This window comes from Anomalospiza imberbis, chromosome 6 (assembly GCF_031753505.1).
Source record: "Anomalospiza imberbis isolate Cuckoo-Finch-1a 21T00152 chromosome 6, ASM3175350v1, whole genome shotgun sequence".
Lineage (NCBI taxonomy): Eukaryota > Metazoa > Chordata > Aves > Passeriformes > Viduidae > Anomalospiza > Anomalospiza imberbis.
This window is the reverse complement of record NC_089686.1, coordinates 20,451,931-20,472,437: the sequence shown is the minus strand read 5'-3', so window position 1 is coordinate 20,472,437 and position 20,507 is coordinate 20,451,931. Positions and strand designations below refer to the sequence as shown.

Below are 20,507 nucleotides of genomic sequence, written 5' to 3'. Positions count from 1 at the left end.
ATTGGGGGATTTGCAAGCAACTGCCCTCTGCCTGTGTCAAAATAGCTCTGGGAGCAAAAAGGACAAGGAATTTACAGGCAGTTTAACTCATGGTTTGTGAGAAATGGATGTCAATGGATACATGCCTGACTGGTTGTCATGTAAGGAAACCATGAATAAGAGAAGGTCCTGAGAAGAATTAATGTCCTGTCAACACCTGACACAGCACCATGTGAAATGCCAGGACACTGAATGTCAGCATCAGCTTCCTGCTTCCACAAGGCAGGTGTTGCAGCACAGCAAAGGGCCTTTCATAACTGAATGAAAGATTTTTTTAACAGATTGAATAAATTTAAAAAATATTTTTGAAATCAGAAACTGTTTTAAGAGATGCAGGGACTATCAGAAAGAATAAAAATTTGCTCAAATAAATTTTAGAAGTTTATACTTGCAGCATTGATATTGTCTCAGTAGTGGTTTCTTTAGATGAAATTTTCTGGATTTCTCATGAAAAGGAACTATGGGCCTGATACATACAATTTGTGATATCTTATTAGACATTTCTACATGAAGGGAAAGAAGAATGGTTCCAAATTCATAGGGCAAACTGAAGTTCATTCCAGCTATTCCACCTGACGGACTTACTACCTTGGGATATCAGGAAAATGCATTCACAGCATGTACAGCCATAAAGTTCTGTTCCTCCAACTTAATGTTATATTAAATTATATTAATTAGTGGTTAAAATTATATTCCTTTACTCTTTTAGTTGCAGTGTGCATATGGGTAGATGAACTGATTCTGTCCCTGACCAAACAAGTAAGCACACAGAGTAGTCACTGAAATAATTAGATCACATGGGCCTCAACCATTAGAAGTGTTAGAAAAATAACATCTTTTGTATGGATAACATCTACAACATTTCTCTTCCCAGGAGATGAGGACTGAACTGCATAGAAAAATGACAGCACTGAAATACACTTTATTTCATATAATGAATACACAAGTACTGTAGCAAAAATCTACATGGAGAGCTGCAGTGCAAAATTATCACATCTTCTCTTAAAAGTAAAATGACAGTTAAAAACCCAGAACTGCAACCTTTTTAAAAATATATATAAATAATGTTTTCATAACTTGGGATTGGTTTGGAAATTAATTAAAGAAACTTACCATTTCTAAGGCCATAATACGTTCCTAAAAGCAAAAAACAAGATGCCATTAGAAAGCGAAGAAGATAAACACAGTGTAAGTCAAAGAATTATGAATAGGATTCATTTGGGGGTTTTGGTGGTCTCATACATATAGTCTTTTGTAAAAAACTCATTGAGTAGGAACTTTTTTACTTCATTGGATCTTTATCATACTATCCCATTAGAAATTAGCTCCAAAAATAAGAAAACATCCAGAAATAATGTGAGAAAGGATTTGACAAAAATTACTCCACAATATATTTTTTCAATTAGTGCATTAGGTTTTCATTATTGCTGATTTTACTCTTACATATCCAGAAGAATGATTTCTTCTTTTGATCATCTCTGACTGTAAATCTAGAATGATTTGGAATTCATTGTCATCTTAGCCTCAGGCTCTTTTGCGCATTTCCTTAGAAAACTAAAAAGTAAATTCTATATCATTATTCTTTCATCCAGAAATAGCTCTGAATAATGTTTTATTAATAACAGGATGATATCAGTCAAACAAATAAAACAAACTTGTGTCAGTTTTAATCCAGCACAAAATACAGAGAACCCAGCATTAGTTAATGTACTGTATATATTTCAACGTTCTTTTCCCTTTGTGAAGTATTCTTAAGAAAAATATGAAGTTAGTAAAATCAAGATAGTGTACTCTGGTACTATAACCTAACTAGGTATGGTGTTTTAAGTAATTTGACAAAACATATATTTAAGTGTTTAGGTGAGTCCACATTTAGAATATGTGACCATTAAGACATTGCAGGAAATCTTACTTTATTGAAATTTACTCAATTTTTTCTCAGGCAAGGTAGTGTGTCACCTGCTAAAGTCTTTATTCTTCCTTAAAAGCAGGTCTGAGATACAGATTATTTCCATACATCAGAACAAATTTATGACAATCAATATTAAACTGAAAACTCAGAAATTTTTAATCTGTGATGTTTGTTCCTCCACAAAATTGCAATGGCAAACACTCATATTTATTTAAAGACTCTGCAAAAAAGCACATACTCATTACCATAAAAAAGATGGTATTTACAGAGCTCATAAATTTTTGGTGATAATGAACTGCAATTCAAATAATTTTTTTCATTTAAAGAGGACTACTTTGCAAAAAAGGTCTTAGAGTGAGTGAGGATGGTTCCAATGGTAGAATAAAGTGAGTTTTCAAAATGACTCATGCATTAAATAAAGTGCATGATACAGTTGCCAAATTCTAAAAATATAATAAACTCTTACAATCTCAGGAGATAATTTTCTGGACTAGCATCTTATGTATTAGGAAATTTACCATGGATAATTTATACACTACTTGACTGTGAAAGCATGGATATCTGAAGGGAGAAAAAACTGCTATCAAGCATTTGAATATGAAAGAACAGCAGCCAGAGCACTACAATTCACACACTTAACCAGAAGTGCCAGGTAGAGAAAGGAATACAGCAATTTAATCAGGAACATGACAGTCAGGCAGGCACATACAGCCATGCAAGACACTACGATGATGCAACTTCCTGCAGTCTAAAATTACTCCTCATTCAATCAGAGGTAACATCATTAGAACAATTTGTCAACCATGAAGCTTCACATGAAAGCAGATGCAGAATTGCTTCACATGAAAGGAGATCTTTTTACATTGATGTAACTAGATATGCACCTGTGTAAACTGCTTACGCAGACAAGTTCTCAGCCTTGTTGAACTTGAGCTGCCAGAAAGCCAAGCCAAGATTTTTGTTTGAACAGGAAACAGCTGGATTGGTGTGTTGTGCAACTTTTGGGTCTTGCAACTTGTCTCTTCCTACTGGATCAAACTGTTTGTACACTAACTTCTTTGATACCTCTAGCCTTCAAAATGCCTTCTATTTATTATATGAGAAGAGAAGGCTTATCTTCAAACAAACTCCTGAGTCAAAACTCAGGTCAATACATAATGTCATTTTCCTCATGAGCCTTATCTTCATCAATTCCCTCACAAATGTCCTGCTTTCAGTAAACTTACAGAATGCTGACCCATTGATACTCTTCATATTGCATGTAAAGTTTTTTTATATTCATATTGGGTATTGTTTGTAGCAATTTGTTGTTAAAAATTTATTTTCCTCTTTCTGTATTCTGAAGAATACACACATTACCCTCCCTCTTAGCCTCCCAATTCAGACATTCCAGCCTGTTTTTGCTTTCTTAGCCATTTCAAATTGAAAGGAAAATGTTTTCTTTGACTGCAATGCTTAAATACTATTCCAAAGCTGAGCTTAGGGTAAATCTGACTTTTTAAGTACGAATTTAAAGTGCTTAGCACAAACAACTTTACTGCTAGATGACATACAATAAGGATTTATAATATTGTATCAGGTCCTAGCAAATACTGACTGGTCCATTCTTCCTCAGAAAGGTTACTATGAACATTTAGTGCTTCAGAGGCTTTAAGTACTTACTTGGAATACTTTACTTTCAGTTTTATTCAGTTTTACAAAAGAAAGTAACACAGCCCAGAGAATTTAACCCAACCAGTGAAAAAACCCAGCAGTGAGTATTACTAGCTATTTGGTCTTTATTTGTTCCAAATCTGAATTTAAGCTATAAGGCAGTTCAGAAAATCATAATGCTGTAATACAATATGGTAGTTTTAAGAAATTTAACAAAATATGTAGCTAGTTAATTGAGCAGAAAATATACCTGGAGAGCTTCCATTTCTTCCTCTCTTCTGTGTGTCTTCTCTAGTAGCTCTGCAAAATGAAAAATGGAACTTGTAAATTCAACTTCCTGTCTCATGGTCTGATAGAAAAAGTACTGTGTAAAACAGTCATCGAGTTTTTATTTTACAGATTTCACAACACCCCTTTTCAGCTGATTAAATAATAGATGAAATGTGTCAGTGATATGATGGTTTCCAAGCATGGCAGTTGAGGTGACTAAAAAACAGCCTCAAGAACACTGAATGACAGTTTGACTGGGGGGAAAAGAGCTTTAAGACTCACAGATAAACTTTTCTATACTGAAATAAATCTTCTGGTGCATTTTTAGAATTGACTGAAAAATATCAAAGAGATTCTGTCTAAAAATTAAGTAAAACTTTGACTGTCAAAGCAATGCAATTATATATGAAAGGTTACTGTAGAATACTGCACCCTATTTTAACTGACAACTATTACCTCCTCTCACTAAAATGAAACAATTTTGCTAAGGAAAATAATTCACTGTGACAAAATATTAGAAAAGTTTCTTACAGTCTTTACAAGATAAAATCCTAATATCTTGTATTGTCATGTGTGACAATTATAGACATTGGCACATATATGCACATACGTAGCATTCACATTAGAAATTAATTTTGTTGGAATTCTGTGGCTTATGTCATGAGTTGCTTTTCCCTTTCATTTAATTCACATAGTTTTATGATTAAAATCATGTTTTTGATAAATTGTAACATATTTAGAATTCTGGGACCTAAAGTAATAACCTCATAAAGAGCAGGAAAAACAAAAAAACATGCTGCAGGCTTCTGGCTATTTCAACTATCAGAAGTTCACTCATGAGTTTTGCATGAGAAGAGCATTGCTATATCTAAGCCAGAGACTGACTCTGAATTCAGATATGCTCCAGTTTGCTAGCAATTAAGAGGGTCATGAGATTATGAAACTGCCTTGACAACATCAGAGGAGTGAATTCTGACTATCAATTCCCTCAGCATCCTAGTACAGAACAGCTAACTGAAAGTACCTGTGTTTGCTTCCTTAAGAAATAAACTTTACTGATACTTACACAGTCATAAAGATAAGCTTCAGTGATTTAAAATAGTAACTACAGAAAATATTCTATTGACATTAATCTGTCATTGCTCCTTTATATCTCTGATCTTTTCTCCTTCCCCTGTTATGAAATCTTCCTGTGAGCACCCCAACCCTCTTTTTTTATAGTTTATTATTAATTTCTGATTGCATGTGGATTGAAACTTATTTCCAAGCACCAGTCCTTTAAGAGATGTAGATACCATGTAAAAAATTTTAGTTCATTCTTTCACAAGCTGAGAGATCAACTTGCTATTCTTTCTGCTTAGCTTCTATGCCATTTTTTCCAAATCCTTTCTTAAAATCAGTAAAATTACTGTTTCTTCACTTTGTTTTGGTGCATCTATGTTTTTCTGAATTATTCTTTGGTATGCTTTTTCAGTCCAGTGATCCAACTGCCACAAAAATTACTGTAGCCAAATGCACTGCCATCAACATTAGTACAAGAATTTTGGGTTGAAAAGTAGCTACCCTGTATGTTTTCTTTGGGTATATTCCAGTATTATATGTAAGTTGATAAAAATTTGTATTGTAATAAAAGCTTTAAAAAAATTTAGGAGCAAGGAATAAGTCTATGAGAAAAGGGTGGGAAATGAAAAATTCATCCCCATATCCCATCTGACCAAAACCTCTCAATTATTATACTTGACTTTGCTTTATTTTCATTCTAATGTAGTAATTAAGATTCTACCATACAGACATAATTGTTCTAAGCGAAAAGGTTGCTATTACAAGGTTCCTTTCAAACATCTTCTACAAATATAAAACAAGGTGAACTGATTTCTGCTAACAGTCTCTAGATTTGAAAGCTCTGCATCTCAAATTAGGGTTATCTAGAATCCATTTAGTTTATTCTACCCCAGCCTAAATTGGATGTCCCACAGGATGCTTCGCAAAACTCTGTCCCTGGAAGGGCAGGCAGGTGTTCAAGTCGTGTTAACTGACAAAATATACATCTGTCCAGAGCCATCCTTTACGAACATATATTCAAAAATCAAGTTCTGTATTTCAACTGATGATTCCATTTGGCATTCCATGTAAAATAATGGCATGTTTTCTCCAAAGCTGAAGTAAAAAAAAATTAAAATTAAAGCAATATATATTAAACAGCTATACATAAATCATATATAGCATATTATATCATTCCTCTAGACATTGTTTTCCCTGACAGAATGACTTTGCTTACTTGATCTGAAAAGCTCTGTTTATTTATTTTATCATATATACAATACTGCCGGTATTTAAGTTCTTGTGCAAACTTAAATATACGTTTTATGCTTTATGTCATGTGCCAGAAAATAATGTTGCAATAAAATTAAGACAGAATGCATTGTGTCTGCAACAGAGCAAAGATGGTCACTGGTCCTAGTGGAAGCTCCTTTCATCCATCCTATGAACAGCCTCTGAGATTTTCCATTTAAAATTCTGTTCACAAAAGAAGTTGCACGGTGGCATGCTACCATCTTCTTTCAAGGTCTAATGTAACCACAGGGTACTTGGGGACTTTTCAATACATCATTATTCTCATGGGGCACAGAACACATCAATTTATAAATTTACTAGAAGAAATAGCATTATTGAAAAAGGCACCTTTAGGCATTGATGGCTCTTCTCAAAAGATGAATAATACATGGCAAAAAAGACAACAAGAGAAATGAGTTGTAGAAATAAAGGTATTCATCAATATACTCCCTTTTTATTTCTAGCTAAATATGAAGCTTGCAATCCAATAAGGAACTATAAGCTAAAACCATTAGAAAATCAGATATATTTCAGATGTTTAAAACTGCTCAAAATCAACAGCAAGCTCAGGATATTGTCTGCAAAATTAGGGATCATACTTTTGTGTAGCCATACAAAAACAATTTATTTACAGTGTCTAAATTCCAAATCATGTAAAGATTATATCTCACTGGGCTATGCATCAGTAAGATGCATCAGTAAGCACCGAGCGTCCTTGAAGTTACACTACAGTGACTTATACGTGACTAATCAAACTTACATGAAAAATATAGGTTATGATTTAAAATATTCTGTCAGAATCCTTATTTCTTGCAGTTTTCCTGACACTGAACCACCAAAGTATGTTTCAAAATACTGCAAATACTAAGCTGGAGATGAAGATTATATATTCCATCATGCCACACAGACAAGCGAGGAAAAAAGGGTTATTTCAAAAGATTTTTCACATGCAAACCCCACAGTTCTAATTTTTACTGCTGGTGAAAAGTATCAGAAAATAGATTTAGGAACAGATATTTATTGATTCAAATTAGTAAAATGCAACAGTACTATCTTATTTATCCTAGCTGATCCATTAATATGCCAATAACTAACTAGAATGTTAAAACTCCTTTATGAACTAAAATGTTCAACTCCTTTATCTTTGTACTGGGTGTAACAAAGGTGAGAAACAGGACATTGACTTCATATTAACTGGAGCATCAATTTCTTGATTTCAAACACTGCATGACCTCCCATTTTAGAAACTGAAGATAAAGATAGACAACATTCCTCCTCACATTCTCAGAGAAGACTGGCATGCCAGAGAAAAATCTACAAATTGGACCAATACCACATTTTTATGTTTACCTTGCTCTAGCCAAGGAGAATGCACAAATACAGAAGTGCACACAGAATCAATTCTTATAGCCATAGATATCTACTCATACAGTGAAAAATCCTAAAATGTGATTCAGAGTACTCTGAAGTTGACATTCACACAACAATTCAGTTTTGCATTCATAGGTAATATTCTGTAAACTATCCTAAATATCTTCAGGCTACTGGTAGATCTGACTGAATGCTCTCACCTCTCCCTAGCAGTTGCAGATCATGCAGAAAAATAAACAACTCACATAGTACAAAAATACAGCTACTATGTGGCATTAAAGCAAGAAATCCAGGTTATTACCAGAAAAGAATGGCAGTTTGGAAAACATTGTCAGCATAATTTTTGCATCATCAAGCTAAGAAAAGTTCTTCTCCAAAATAGAAGTCAGGGCTTTCAGTTATATATTAGTAAAACTATTTTGGATTTCCCAAAGTTTGTAACCCTAGACATTAAGGTTTTAATTTATACAAGTGGATACCAAACTCTTGAGAAATCACTTAATTAGACACCCTGATCATAATACCTTTAAATTTGCTTTGATCAAAAATTGTAAGGCTTTTTAATGTCAAGTATTTCCCATCATTCTCACTTCAAATATGCATTCTACAGTTTTAAGTCATTGTTTGGATATACTTCCCACAAAACTAAACACATACTGCAGCATTCCTGTAGATGCACAAGGCAGACAAGTAGGTTTCCATCAAGTATGAAGGAATTTTCAAGCAGCTGAATAAATCTGTTTCTCTCAGCTAGAAATTACTTCTCTTGCTCACATCTACACAGCCAAGTTTAATCACATACCACTTACAAGTTCTTCCCTTCACACAACAAATCTGACATGAAGGCCCTATTTTGGGGGTGAATCAAGATATTTCTAGCTGAACCAGCATAACCGAAGTGTTTCACAAAAAAAAAAAAAAAAAAAATATATATATTTTCATTCATGGCCAGTAGAGATGTTGTGAAGAATGGCTTCACAGTACTGTGATAACTGTCACAATCCAGAAACACTCAATACTAAAGGATGTTTCAATGAACCTGAAGCTTCCTACTGTAAGGCCCAACACCACAAATCACCCTGGCACTAAAGGAACTGAGATGTAAAATAGTACTGGCACCTGCTTCACACTATTTTAATTAAAACAGTACTTGCCACACATGGAAGCCATTAAGAGAATTTCTACATAACCATATTATTATCATCTTGAAAGAATTTTAGAGAAATAGGTATTTCTTAGAACATTAATTTTTGCTAGTGTGGAACAAGGTCCATAAATTATTTGTATTTCAGAATGTGTTTATGTAATCCCAAGCAAAATTTAAAAAAAGAAAGAAAAGGAAAAAAAGTCTCAAGTGATTTTTAATACTGATTAGAGCTTTCCTTGTTCATTAGCAAACTGTTATATTAATATTGAGCACATTCCACTGTCTTTAAAGATTTTAGTTCAGTTCCCACCACTGCAAGCAATGCAATACTCATGATCACCAAGACAAAAACAGCTGTTCATCTGTATCTAAATCAAAACTTTTCTCATTCACATTTAAAAAGAACTCCAGACTTAAAGTATCATTTCAATAAAGGGAGTCCCTTTTGCAATATTCTTTGCCTTTTTAGCTCGTAGCAATTTATTAGCTACTGCAGTTGTTAGCAAGTAACATAGTCAAGATTTCAAAAGAATATACTTTACAGAAAATTTGAACTTTTCAAAAATTAATTAATTCTTTTGATCACTTTTAAGTATACACTTGTATTTTTACTGTGTAAAATCAAAGCAGATTCTTCAACCTACAGTGATGCATTGGCTTACCTTAACCTGAAGCAGCACCTCTAATCATAACAGAAGGAACAGAAGAAAGGTGTCAGAAATTAATAGAGAAGGAAACAATTCACTGTTCAGATTCCCTAAGAGACTTACTACTACACAAGAAACAGAACATAGTGTTTTCTTTCTATTCCCTGAGGCTTAGGCAAGTCTGATATTTTGTAGCAAAACTTTTAAACATTCACATCTCCAATCTGACCTGGTCTATATTTCTTTATTTGCACAGAAACTAATTACTAATTTTATTGGGGGAAAAAAAAAAGGAGAGCTTATAGAAGGGAAATGTAATCACTTAGGGGCTGTGAGGGACAACAGAGAAGTATGATTTAATATTCTCAGAGAATTTCTACTCAAGTTATACTCATGACTTTTAGAAGACTTCTAGGAATGGATGATATATTACTGGGTTAGGCCTAAAATCGTGCAGTCCGTATCTCACGTCAGACAAAAAGCATGAGCAGACAGGAGGATAAAAAATGGTAAAATTAGTAACTCTAATGGCAGCTCCAGAAATAAGCATCTGAGAGAACACGTAAGCATCTGAGCAAAACAGGACTTCGTCTGGACCATCCATGACCTAGCTGGCCTTCAAAAACTTGACAATTTCTCAAAAAAAGTTTTAAAAAATATGTTCATGGCAAAAAGCAGTGCACAAATAAAATCAGTCTATTACAAGATGTGTCCCTCACAAACAGGGAGAGAGACAAAGCAGAAAAGTGTTCAATGCTTTCTCTCTCTTCAACACCATTGATAAGCTGGGGTCCCAGTGCTCTAAGCAGGAGAACCATGGCTGTGAGACCAATAAAACTCCCAGCCAATCCTGAATTTTTGTGGGATTTTCTGCTCCTGGGTCTCTTGAAGTCTACAGGGCCTGATGGGATTTTTCAAGAATATTTAAAGAGCTGGCTCATGTCTTTGAGGCCTCTCTCAACAGTTTTTGAGCAGCCTTGGAAATCTGGAGAGGTCTCAGTTGACAGAAGTTGGCAAACATTATCCCAATTTTCAAGAGCAAAAGGATGACCACAGCACCCATGGAAAGGGACCAGGGTCCTGGATGATGGAAAGCTGAACATAAGCCAGCAGTGCCCTGACAGTCAGGAGGGTCAAACCTGTCCTGGGGTGCATCAGACACAGCCAGGCAAGGGAAGGGATTGACCTGCTCTGCTCTGAGCTGGGGCAGCCTCACCCTGAACACTGTGTGCGATTTTGAGCAACACAATATAGAAAAGACAGGAGGGCTACAAATATGGTGAAGGTTCTTGAGGGGAAGCCACATGAAGAGTGGCTGAGGTCACTTGGTCTGTTTAGACTGGAGGAGAGGAGACTGAGGGGAGACCTCACTGCAGTTACAGCTTCCTCATGAGGGGAAGAGGAGGCACAGGTATTGATCCATTCTCTGCGGTGACCAGTGACAGGACCTGAAGGAATGGCCTGAAGTTGTGTCAGAGGAGGCTGAGGTTGAATATTAGGAAAAGATTCTTCACCCAAAGGGTGGCTGGACACTGGGACAGGCCCCCAGGGAAGTGGTCACAACAACACCCTGACAGATTTCAAGGAGTGTTTAGACAACATTCTCAGGCACGTGGTGTGATTCTTGAGGCTTTTCTGTGCAGGAACGGGAGTCAGATTTAGTTATCCTTGTGGGTCCCTATGAACTCAGCATATTCTGAGCATGATTCATTGAACCTATTTATTGTTTTGGATGCCAGAACATTTTGGGACAATGAGTTTCTATAATTGAAGCACGTACTGCATAAAACAAAAAGTTTCCTTTTGTTTCTAATATTATGTCTGGACTGTCAATGACATTTTATATGCATAATTCTTGCTTCTAATTTACTCCCTTCAATAAGTCTTCCTTGTGTTTCATCCTGATATTTCTCTTCATTTCCCCTTCACTTTGATTGGTATTTGATGTAGATCATTCACTTATGAATATCTCCCAAGCTTCATTTAGAAAACCTCTTCCAACTTTTTACTTGTCCCAAGAATCAGTCCAAAATTGTCCTCATCAATTTTATAACCTCTCTGTACCTGTCATTAACTAAACTACTACAGTTTCCGCCTTACAGTGAATTCAGGAGTGCAAGAGTGGATACATATATATATATATATATATTCAAGTACACAGCTTAAGTACACAAGATACTTGGCTGAGTTGCTGTAATCTCTTCTACAGTCCAAGTATGATTGCATTGCAATAGTTTGTCTGAATATGAGATTAAATATATACAAAAATCTAAAATATAAATTTACCAATCAAAACTTTATAGGTCCCAATGTGCTGCTTTTTAAGAGGCCTGTATCAAAAGAATGAGAAGGTTGTTTTTTTTTTTTTCTCCCAAAGCTTACATGAGATCTTTTAGTTCTATTCCTGGCTCCCCTCTATTCCTGGGAAATTTTCTGTGCTTCATTTAAACATGGCTAAAGAAAATATTTCTCTATCTTCTGACGCGAAGCTCAAACAAAGTGCACTGAAGTCCATGTAAAAGATTCCTATGAACTTCCTTATGAATACAAAAGGTGACGACAGCCCGAAACTTCACTATGTCTTACCAACTGCCTAAGGTATGAGCTAGGAGAGAGAGCATGGTGATTGTATTTGTTTAGGACCATATTGATTCTCAACTGAAACTACTGTAGGAGGAATATGAGGGAGGGTTGTGAATATAGATGCAGTTAACACATCTTGAAGCACGGCTATATGCATTCTGTTGTTTTCCTTTGAATGACACTTATGTACCAGCAGATATGCTGTAGAGGATTCCAAAAGCTCCTGAGGGACCTTGGGGCTTCTAGTTAAAAAAAAAAAAACCACTAAAGAACAACTTCCCAAAATAGGCATCACTTCCTAGATGCTTTAGTAAGTTCCAGTAAGTTTCATTAGGAAACAATTAGTGACACAGACAAATAAGAAGGCTAACCTTGAGGTGATAAAATAAAAATGTCTCGTTCTGGTTCAAAGAGAGTTTCATTATGAAAATATGATCAAGGCAGGTGTTCTAGTTCTGTGGGATTGAACTTTCAAAGGTGTGTGTGTGTATATTTATTTATCATCAAGTTGTATATTTATATCTACTTATTGTCTATAAATAAATATACATATATTAGGGTGGCATGCTCACAATTTTTTTACTGATAGGGCATGCAGTCAAATCAGTTTGGAGACTAGTACTCAGTATTTAGAACCTTTGAACAATCTCATTTCTGGAGTAAGCAGACTATGGCTGGTAGTCAGCATTCAGAATTTGACTTTTTTCAGTAAAGGCATTTAGATTTTACAAAGCTGAAATGTTTTCTAGCCTCTTCATCCAAAATTCTTTCTCCTTTATACGCCAAGCAGCACACATTGTAACACATGGAATTGAGAGGATAAAAAGCAAAGTTCAAGGAAGAACAAGGTCTAATGAGAAGGGTGTCTATGGGAAGAGAAACTGTGTGGGAAGAATGAGGAAGGGAAGGGACTAGAACTATTTACAGTAAAGAGACAGAACAAGAATGTGTGGCTTACAAGCAGCAGATCATATCTGGAGACCTTACTGTAGCTTTTGAGCCACGTGTGATTGGTATAAACTAATACTGAAGTGCCAAACACATCTTTGTACATAGATGAGTAACAGTCTGTATGTTAATACAAATCTTTACTAAGATTTTTTTAATCTAGAATTATGAGTGTCATCTCTAAACAGCTGCCACTATGACAAATTCAGAGGTGGTAACCCAGGTACTGCTTGTTCTCTGAAGCAGTGTTCAAATAAGCAAGCTGAACTGCAGCCAGATTAGAATCAAGGGTCCCTTCTAGAATCTAGAGAGATGTTACATCAGAATTAACACAGCTGGGATAGCAATAAAGCTGTTAACTCACAGTGAGTCACACCTGCAGAGCTATAGAAAACCTTCTGTTTGCATTATTTGCTCAACTGTTCTCTACAGAGATGTAAAAGCATATAAAAAGCTTATAAAGTCAGACCACTGGAATTTCAGTTTTAGGCAGACTCATTAATCAATCAACTTGTCTGAGCCTTAAGCAGCCACTTTTCATTGCCAGGAATACTAAAGCTTCCATATCAATGTCCTTGCACTATGGACTTTAATCTGCTTCATTGCTGTAGGATGGCACCACCATAGCTTTTCTTATTGAAGCCTTCTAAGCCATGGTTCTACTGACAGAAAAAAAACATTGCAGGCTAGAATTTTCTTTATGCCTCTATTTAACAATTTCTTTTAAAATTAATTTAAATATTCATTTAAATATTTCACACTAAATTAATAATTTAGACAGAAATAAGAACTTTCTTGTCTGAAAACAAGAACTACAGCTATCAAGAATGATACAACCAAAAAAAACCCCAAAAAACCCAAAAAACATGAACAAAATAATGGAAAATTGATCCAGTAAAGCAAAAAGTTTATCTGAAAGGCATGGCTTCTGCCATGAAAATTAAAATGGGACACACCGAATAACAAAAATGCAATTGACAATTTTTTCCCATTATTTTCAATTAATGGCTTGGAAATAGTTTGGGAGTTTCAGGATGTTGACAGTTTCTGATTACAAATCATCTAGTTATAAAAGCTACATCCACAAATCTGCTGCAACCAGAAGGATGCTGTGAAAATTAAAAACAAGTCATACAGGTGTTGGTTGAATCTATGCTCAAATTAATAATTTAAACAATATTAAAACAACCCTAATAATTGCAAGTTACCTTCATCCTTTAACATCCTTTGTGTCAATATAATGTTTTTTTTCCATTTAACATGCTTAAGGATAAAAAAGGGATAAGAATATAGCAGGCAAAGCCAGCATTGTTACTGTCTATGCCCTCTTCTTACATGAGCTAAGGAACACTGTCTGTAACTGCACTTTAAACACAAAATCCAAACCTCAAACAGTAACAACAGCAAAATCCCTCTAGTCGTTATAGATTCTGGATTATACCTTTTATTTGCAGGCAAAAAGAGCAAATTTTTTTTTAACTGCAAAACAAACTTTCCTCATGGCAAAATGTTTTGTACCATTAAAGGTAGTAATAAAATATTAATTTAATTTTGGTAACCGAGACAGTATTTTCAAATTTCATTTTGCTTATTATCAAAGACACGCCAAATAAAATTTGTTAACACACATACACATGGTATTTGAACAGCTAAACACTAGATTTGGAGTATGCTGCTATGCCTTTTTTTTTTTGGCTACTATTTACTGAAACATATCAGAAGACTCCAGCTCTTCTTTCAGACTATCATTATAGTGGCATAACTTGACTACAATAGCAGAAGTCTCCTCAGTTATAACTACACAGAATTTCTTATGGGGAAAAAATAAGATATAAAACCCTAAAATAAAGATAATTGAGGAAATAATTGAGATTTACTGAATTGAGAAATTATTCTGACACTAGAAACTCTAACAAAACACAAGTCATAGTGACTTTCTGAATTTCTGCCACTAAGCATTGTGTGATGATTATTAATGTTTCTAAGGCCTTAAATGCCAATTACTTGATTCTACTTCTAGAAACTGAAACTGTTATAATATATATAGGTATTGATTACTCATGCAGCAGTAATATAGCCAGCCAGTTCTGGAATGCAGACAATAATGTTCCTACTAGAAATAAGTCTCAAGAACAGACTTTAGAAAAAAAAATATAACGTACAATGGTCGTGAATAATTACTTCAGATTCTACTTCACAAATTTGGCTGAGAAGCCATCAATTTTCAAACCTAACAATCTAATAGCACATTTATACTACAATGAAATTCTTCACTAATAGCTTCAAATAACCTAGTTTGGCTACTAATAGCTATGTAATTACTCCTTCTTTGTGTCCACAGAAGCCAGTCCAACCCAGCTTACATGGTTTTAGCACCAAGTGCTCCAGTTCTGCCAGATGTGCTCAGATGACATCATAGATGGCATTTGCAGCTGCATTTGCCAAAATGCAGGGAGGTCTCTCTGCTCCCTGCCTCTGGTTGTGCTCTTGCTTACTTTGTCCTGCTTTGGCAAAATGACAAACCTGGACTTCCAAAAGCTCTTAGCTCATTACAAGAACAGCATACAGGCAAAAACCAGACAGTTCTATGTGGCTAATATTGAGTAATATATGATTATAGAGGGGTCCAATGAGGAGGAGACAAAGAACAAGGGATGGAGAAAGTAGCACTGATGGGAGTGAGTGAAACAGAAATAAGAATTCTGCCTTTTGTCTGCAGTGATATTAAATGTCTCCATGAATGGAAAACTGCAATTTGACCCATTAACTCATGATTATCTTGGATTTGTGTGTGTGAGCTATCATCCCACCTGTCTGTAGCACAGATCTATGCAAGGAAACTGACAATGGTTTTTTCTCCAATAGTTTTGATTAGAAAACATATTAAATAACCTGGAAAGAAAAAAAACCCCAGCATTATATAAAAGAAAATATAATAAGAAATGTCTCAAAGCAAGGTCCTCATAATAGTTGACACTTTGAACAGAAAATGCAGTTCAACACTGTTTTATCACTGCATATAATACATAATTGTTACAATTCTCTCCTGAATGGAGAAACATTTCCTTTCCGATAATGAATAAGATTTTCCAGGAGCACACAGAAAGAAATTGAAACTTAATTTGTTTTCATTTACCAACTGCAAGCTAGAAAGATAATTTGTCATTTCTTGTTTTAGAAAATTATGTTGATATGTTTATGGGCATGGTAGCTATATAAAAATTATGGTATGGCATATGTAAATGACAAAACAGGAAATTGAATGCCACTTGTTTCAGTGAGCTCTCTCTTAATATTCTAGGATTTTCTTGTTTTGATGTTTATCATCCCAACCATATTTATGCATATCAGCAAATTTCCTTTTGGCTACATCTGAAGAGCAGCTGCAGATCTTAATGCAAATACACACAGAACTGATCTTGGACCTATCAGCTAAGGAATGGTCAATGATTAAGGGTATCCAGGTTTTTGAAGCAGCTCATTTGAATTGAAGTAACTAGGCCAACCAAAGGAGGCTAACAGCTGCAAAACAGAAAGTTTCTCTAGCCAAAGTCACTTGTTACTTGAGATGAGTAATTCTCCCAAGCCTAGAAGTACATTTCTTAATTGGGCTGCTTGAAGATCAAACCTAAACAATCCATTTGCGACGTTCACAGCATAGGAGAACAGATAATATGGGAAGCTCAAAAATACTGATCCGGAAATTAAGCTTCCCTACCAATCTCAGGAAAAAAGGGATCTTTTAGCAGCTTGGATGTTTTTTTAGAAGAGTGAAGCACACAAAAAAGTCCCATCTCCATGGGATTCACTCCTTGATAAATGCTGTAAGAAAGCTTTTAATTCTCCTAGATGGCCCTATGTATCACTAGGATCCAAACAGCTTCTAAGAAAACACTTCAGCCAAAGAAACATACATGCACAGAGGTCAGTATGTCTCACTGACACCCAACATAATGCAACTAGAAATTATATAACTGTCCATTACACATGCTACAGAGGAAGATGCAATAAACTGAGCTGGCAGTTATGAAGAGAGCCATAATAGTAATGTTTACTTCTAATTTTTTCAGCTGCAGTTAGGCTTTAAGTTTATTCCTTGATGGGACAATCCTGGTTTTGTACTGTCCCATGGGAACTGATGATATACAACTGAGACTTACCAGCTCAGCTGGCAAACATTTTAACTCTCAGTGAATGGCACATTTAACATCTAAAAATCTATTTTGAAAATTACACTATCTAAATGCAATAACTTCTTATTCCTTCTGCATGGTTTATTGCAAAAATCTACAGTACAACAACTCCAGTAAATTTTTTCAAGAACTTTTTATACATAGATTTGAGGAAGAAATCTCTCCTATACTCCAAAAGAGAAGAGAATATTAGGAGGAAAATTATATATATTACATTTTAACTGAATAGCAACATTAGAGATTTTTCCTTTTCTTTCCCTCGTACAGTGGAGTATGTGTCATTTTCAACTGACACTTGACTTTCTATTTCTGATCAACAGAATTCCTGGAGACTGATCACAAAAAAACCAAATTTACACTGCTGTTTTAACAGATTAAAAAGGTAAGAAGGCATTAATCTTACAATGAAGATTACATGGAGAAATGTATATAAAGTATGAGCAGTATAATAAATGTACTATAAAAATTTTATTTATTATAAAAAGACACTGCAAATCTTATTACAAGGTTGATAAGAGCGGCAAATAAATTGTGCTTATTATAGAATTGCTTATTCCATTCTCCCAACACTACATAATTTCTACAGATAGAGACACTGAAATAGTAATCAAAGAAATGGCAAAATGACTGTCAAAATCCCACAAAATGCCATTGAAATGGGGGAATACATTGAGTATTCTATATACCTAATCCTTTACCTATTTACATTGTAGTTGCACATCCGTTTAACCTCAGCAATGCAAATGCAGGGAACAAACTGAAGTTTGCTAAAGTTCTAAAATGCCTGATATGTTCTTATATGATACCTCTTGCAGCACACGTTATAAGCTATGTTGGCAAACAGAAACTTGCTGGGGCATCATTTCCTACGTTAGGAATGGAGAGGTACCAAGCAAACAGTAAATGTGCTTTGCTGGAAATGCCCCAGCAGGGTTTAAGTGCTAAGAGATATTGGTTATAACGTGCTTTGATCTGCTCATGCCTCTTGAACAGAGAAAACAACAGAAAACTACTCTCTTAATGTACACCCAATGTTGAAAATTCATACTGTTTATGTAAGGTTTTTATACCCTCTAGCAATCTTATTAGATGGCTAAATTTCTCTTCCCTTGTGTCTTTAAGTTACGTATAACAAAATATAACTTAAAAAAATTAAAGCTCCTGAGACCAAAAGTAAAGATTTAAGCCTTAGCTCTAAAATATATTTTGTACTGTGAAAATATGGTTCTAAACTTTCTTCAGAAAATAAGTAAATAACCAAAATGAAAATCTGAGTCTGCTTTTCAGAAACTTTTTTCTACCTCTTACCCAGAAGTTTGTATGCTTTTCTGTGGCTTCTATAATTTTACTCCTTTTTCTAGTATAATTTTCCCTTGCTACAACTATTGCTGCCAGCATATTTTTTTGAAAACGCCTTTTAATTGACCTAAGGATTGGATTTTTTTTTTCTGTATGACAACCTACAGTTTTAATAATGACAATAAAATACAAATCATAGAACATCTCCAGTATCAAAGTAATATTTAAAATTAATCAAAGTAATATTTAAAATTAATCATGCTGGGTTTCTCTATTCTGTCAAGCTTTCTGACAGTATCTTTTCCAGATCTACACTTTACACACAGTATAATGTTGCAGTGCAACACACAACTGCACTTCTCCTCTACACAACTGATCCTCAAAGTTCATTTGTCCCAAAGCACTAGCATGATCAGTAACAGATATTTTCCCCTTTAATAAAAAATTGGTTTACTGTAAAGGTGTGTCCTTCTGCTGTCTTGAAGTGTATTTTATACACTAGCAAACCAGTTTACTTGAGCTGAAATACAACAATATTACAGCTTCTTTTGGAATAAACTCTTTCTCTTGGATCTTGCTTGCTTTGCTAAGGCAGTGCAAACAAAGTCTATAGAGCAATTTAAAATAAGGCAGTGCAAAGTCTTTAGAGCAACTTAAAAAAATAGAGTCATCTCTTACAGGACACAGATTGAAAGCACTGTTCAGGAAAAAGAATACTGTCAGATGTGCAACTTGGAACCAGAGTACACATGCAACTTGCACACTATACTTCAGGGTGCAGATCAGATGAGAACAGTACATATGCAACAAGTTTTAAGGTAAAGACACCTGATACTACTTTTTCTTGACCTAGTGTTATAAAATATTATTCATATTGGTGATTCAGGTAGACAAATTACCCAGCTTCTGATGACCACGCACATTTACAGAGCTTATATAGCTCTGTAAAAATGTCCTGATTAGAGCTGATCCTTGTGACACTATGAGTACTGACATTTCCTCCTAACCAGATGCAGTGTGGTTCCTGGATCTGTCCAATACTGTTATACTACTACTACTCAAGTAAGTTAGATTATTACAAGTTAGTGAATCATCTTCAACAAAATTCCCAATGAACAAAAATGAATGAGTTAGAAAAACCCTATGAGTAGCAACAAATAGAATGCTCAAATTCAATCACACTATATTTGTACATTACCACTTCAGGAAATATGAAATGCTAATTTTGTGAACCAAAAGCATTTTATGTTGCCATTCTTATAGAAAGAACAGATTAACAAATGAAAAATACATAATCATGCAACTGAATGGCCCACATAATCATACCATTGATTCTCAATTACAGTAAGGATGGAAATTTTCATAATTTAGTAGTAATAACACTGTCTTTATTGTAAATAATTCTTTGGAAATCAAAATTCCTTCCAGATAACACACAAAATCTGTTGCTTACAGCAAGACTACAAAATACTTACTTTAATCAAATTATTTTAGAAGTCACACACTGAAGTGTTTTAAGATCAGATCAAAATAAGAGTTGCAGTGTACTGTAAACAGATTAGATTTTAAAACACAATCATTTTTTAAATGGTCAAAAAAGAAATCTTAGAAGGCTTTTAGTTTTTATTCCCCTCATAATGCAATCTTCCCACAATACCAGAAGCCAGCCTGAAGAAGTTATACTATATACATATTGTATATAACATACATATATTGGAATTTATTTGGACTATTTTTGTATTTTCAAATTTGAGATGTTTTTGCAACAAGTTAGAAACATTACAACCTTAAAGTTCAGATCTTATCCTACTGTTGCTTATTTTCTCTGTTTCACTGTAATACATGAATAGTCCATGGAACAAACTTATGAAACCCGTCTGTGTAGATAAGCCTCATTGACCAAGAATGAAGTATTAATATTTCTCCAGCTTTTAGGAGAATAAGCATGTATGTAGTAGAATATTCACATTCCACTCTTACATAAGAAGCCACTTTAATAAAACATAGCCCAGCATACTTATAATCCCTTTAATACACTTGAGAAACATCAGCTCAACATTCCCAAGAGCTTGGAGAAGAAAGTCCCTTCTTCCTCAGGGAAGAAGGATGAC

General features: G+C 34.7%; 1 protein-coding gene across 10 annotated transcripts in view; it reads right to left on the bottom strand.

The window, feature by feature from the left end:
• The window catches only part of CEP128 (centrosomal protein 128), a 212,053-nt gene that overhangs the window by 136,859 nt on the left and 54,687 nt on the right, over positions 1 to 20,507 (bottom strand). For 9 of the 10 annotated variants that reach the window (XR_010999883.1, XR_010999880.1, XR_010999881.1 and 6 more), the window contains 2 exons: positions 3,855 to 3,904; positions 1,153 to 1,176 (listed from right to left, as the gene is read on the bottom strand). Coding sequence is in view for 6 of the 10 variants with exons in the window: in XM_068192686.1 (XP_068048787.1) it covers positions 1,153 to 1,176; positions 3,855 to 3,904 (74 nt within the window). In the remaining 4 variants the exon portion in view is untranslated. Of the gene's footprint in view, positions 1 to 1,152; positions 1,177 to 2,017; positions 2,172 to 3,854; positions 3,905 to 20,507 lie in introns of those variants that run through there. The other variant, XM_068192689.1, reaches the window with a different exon arrangement.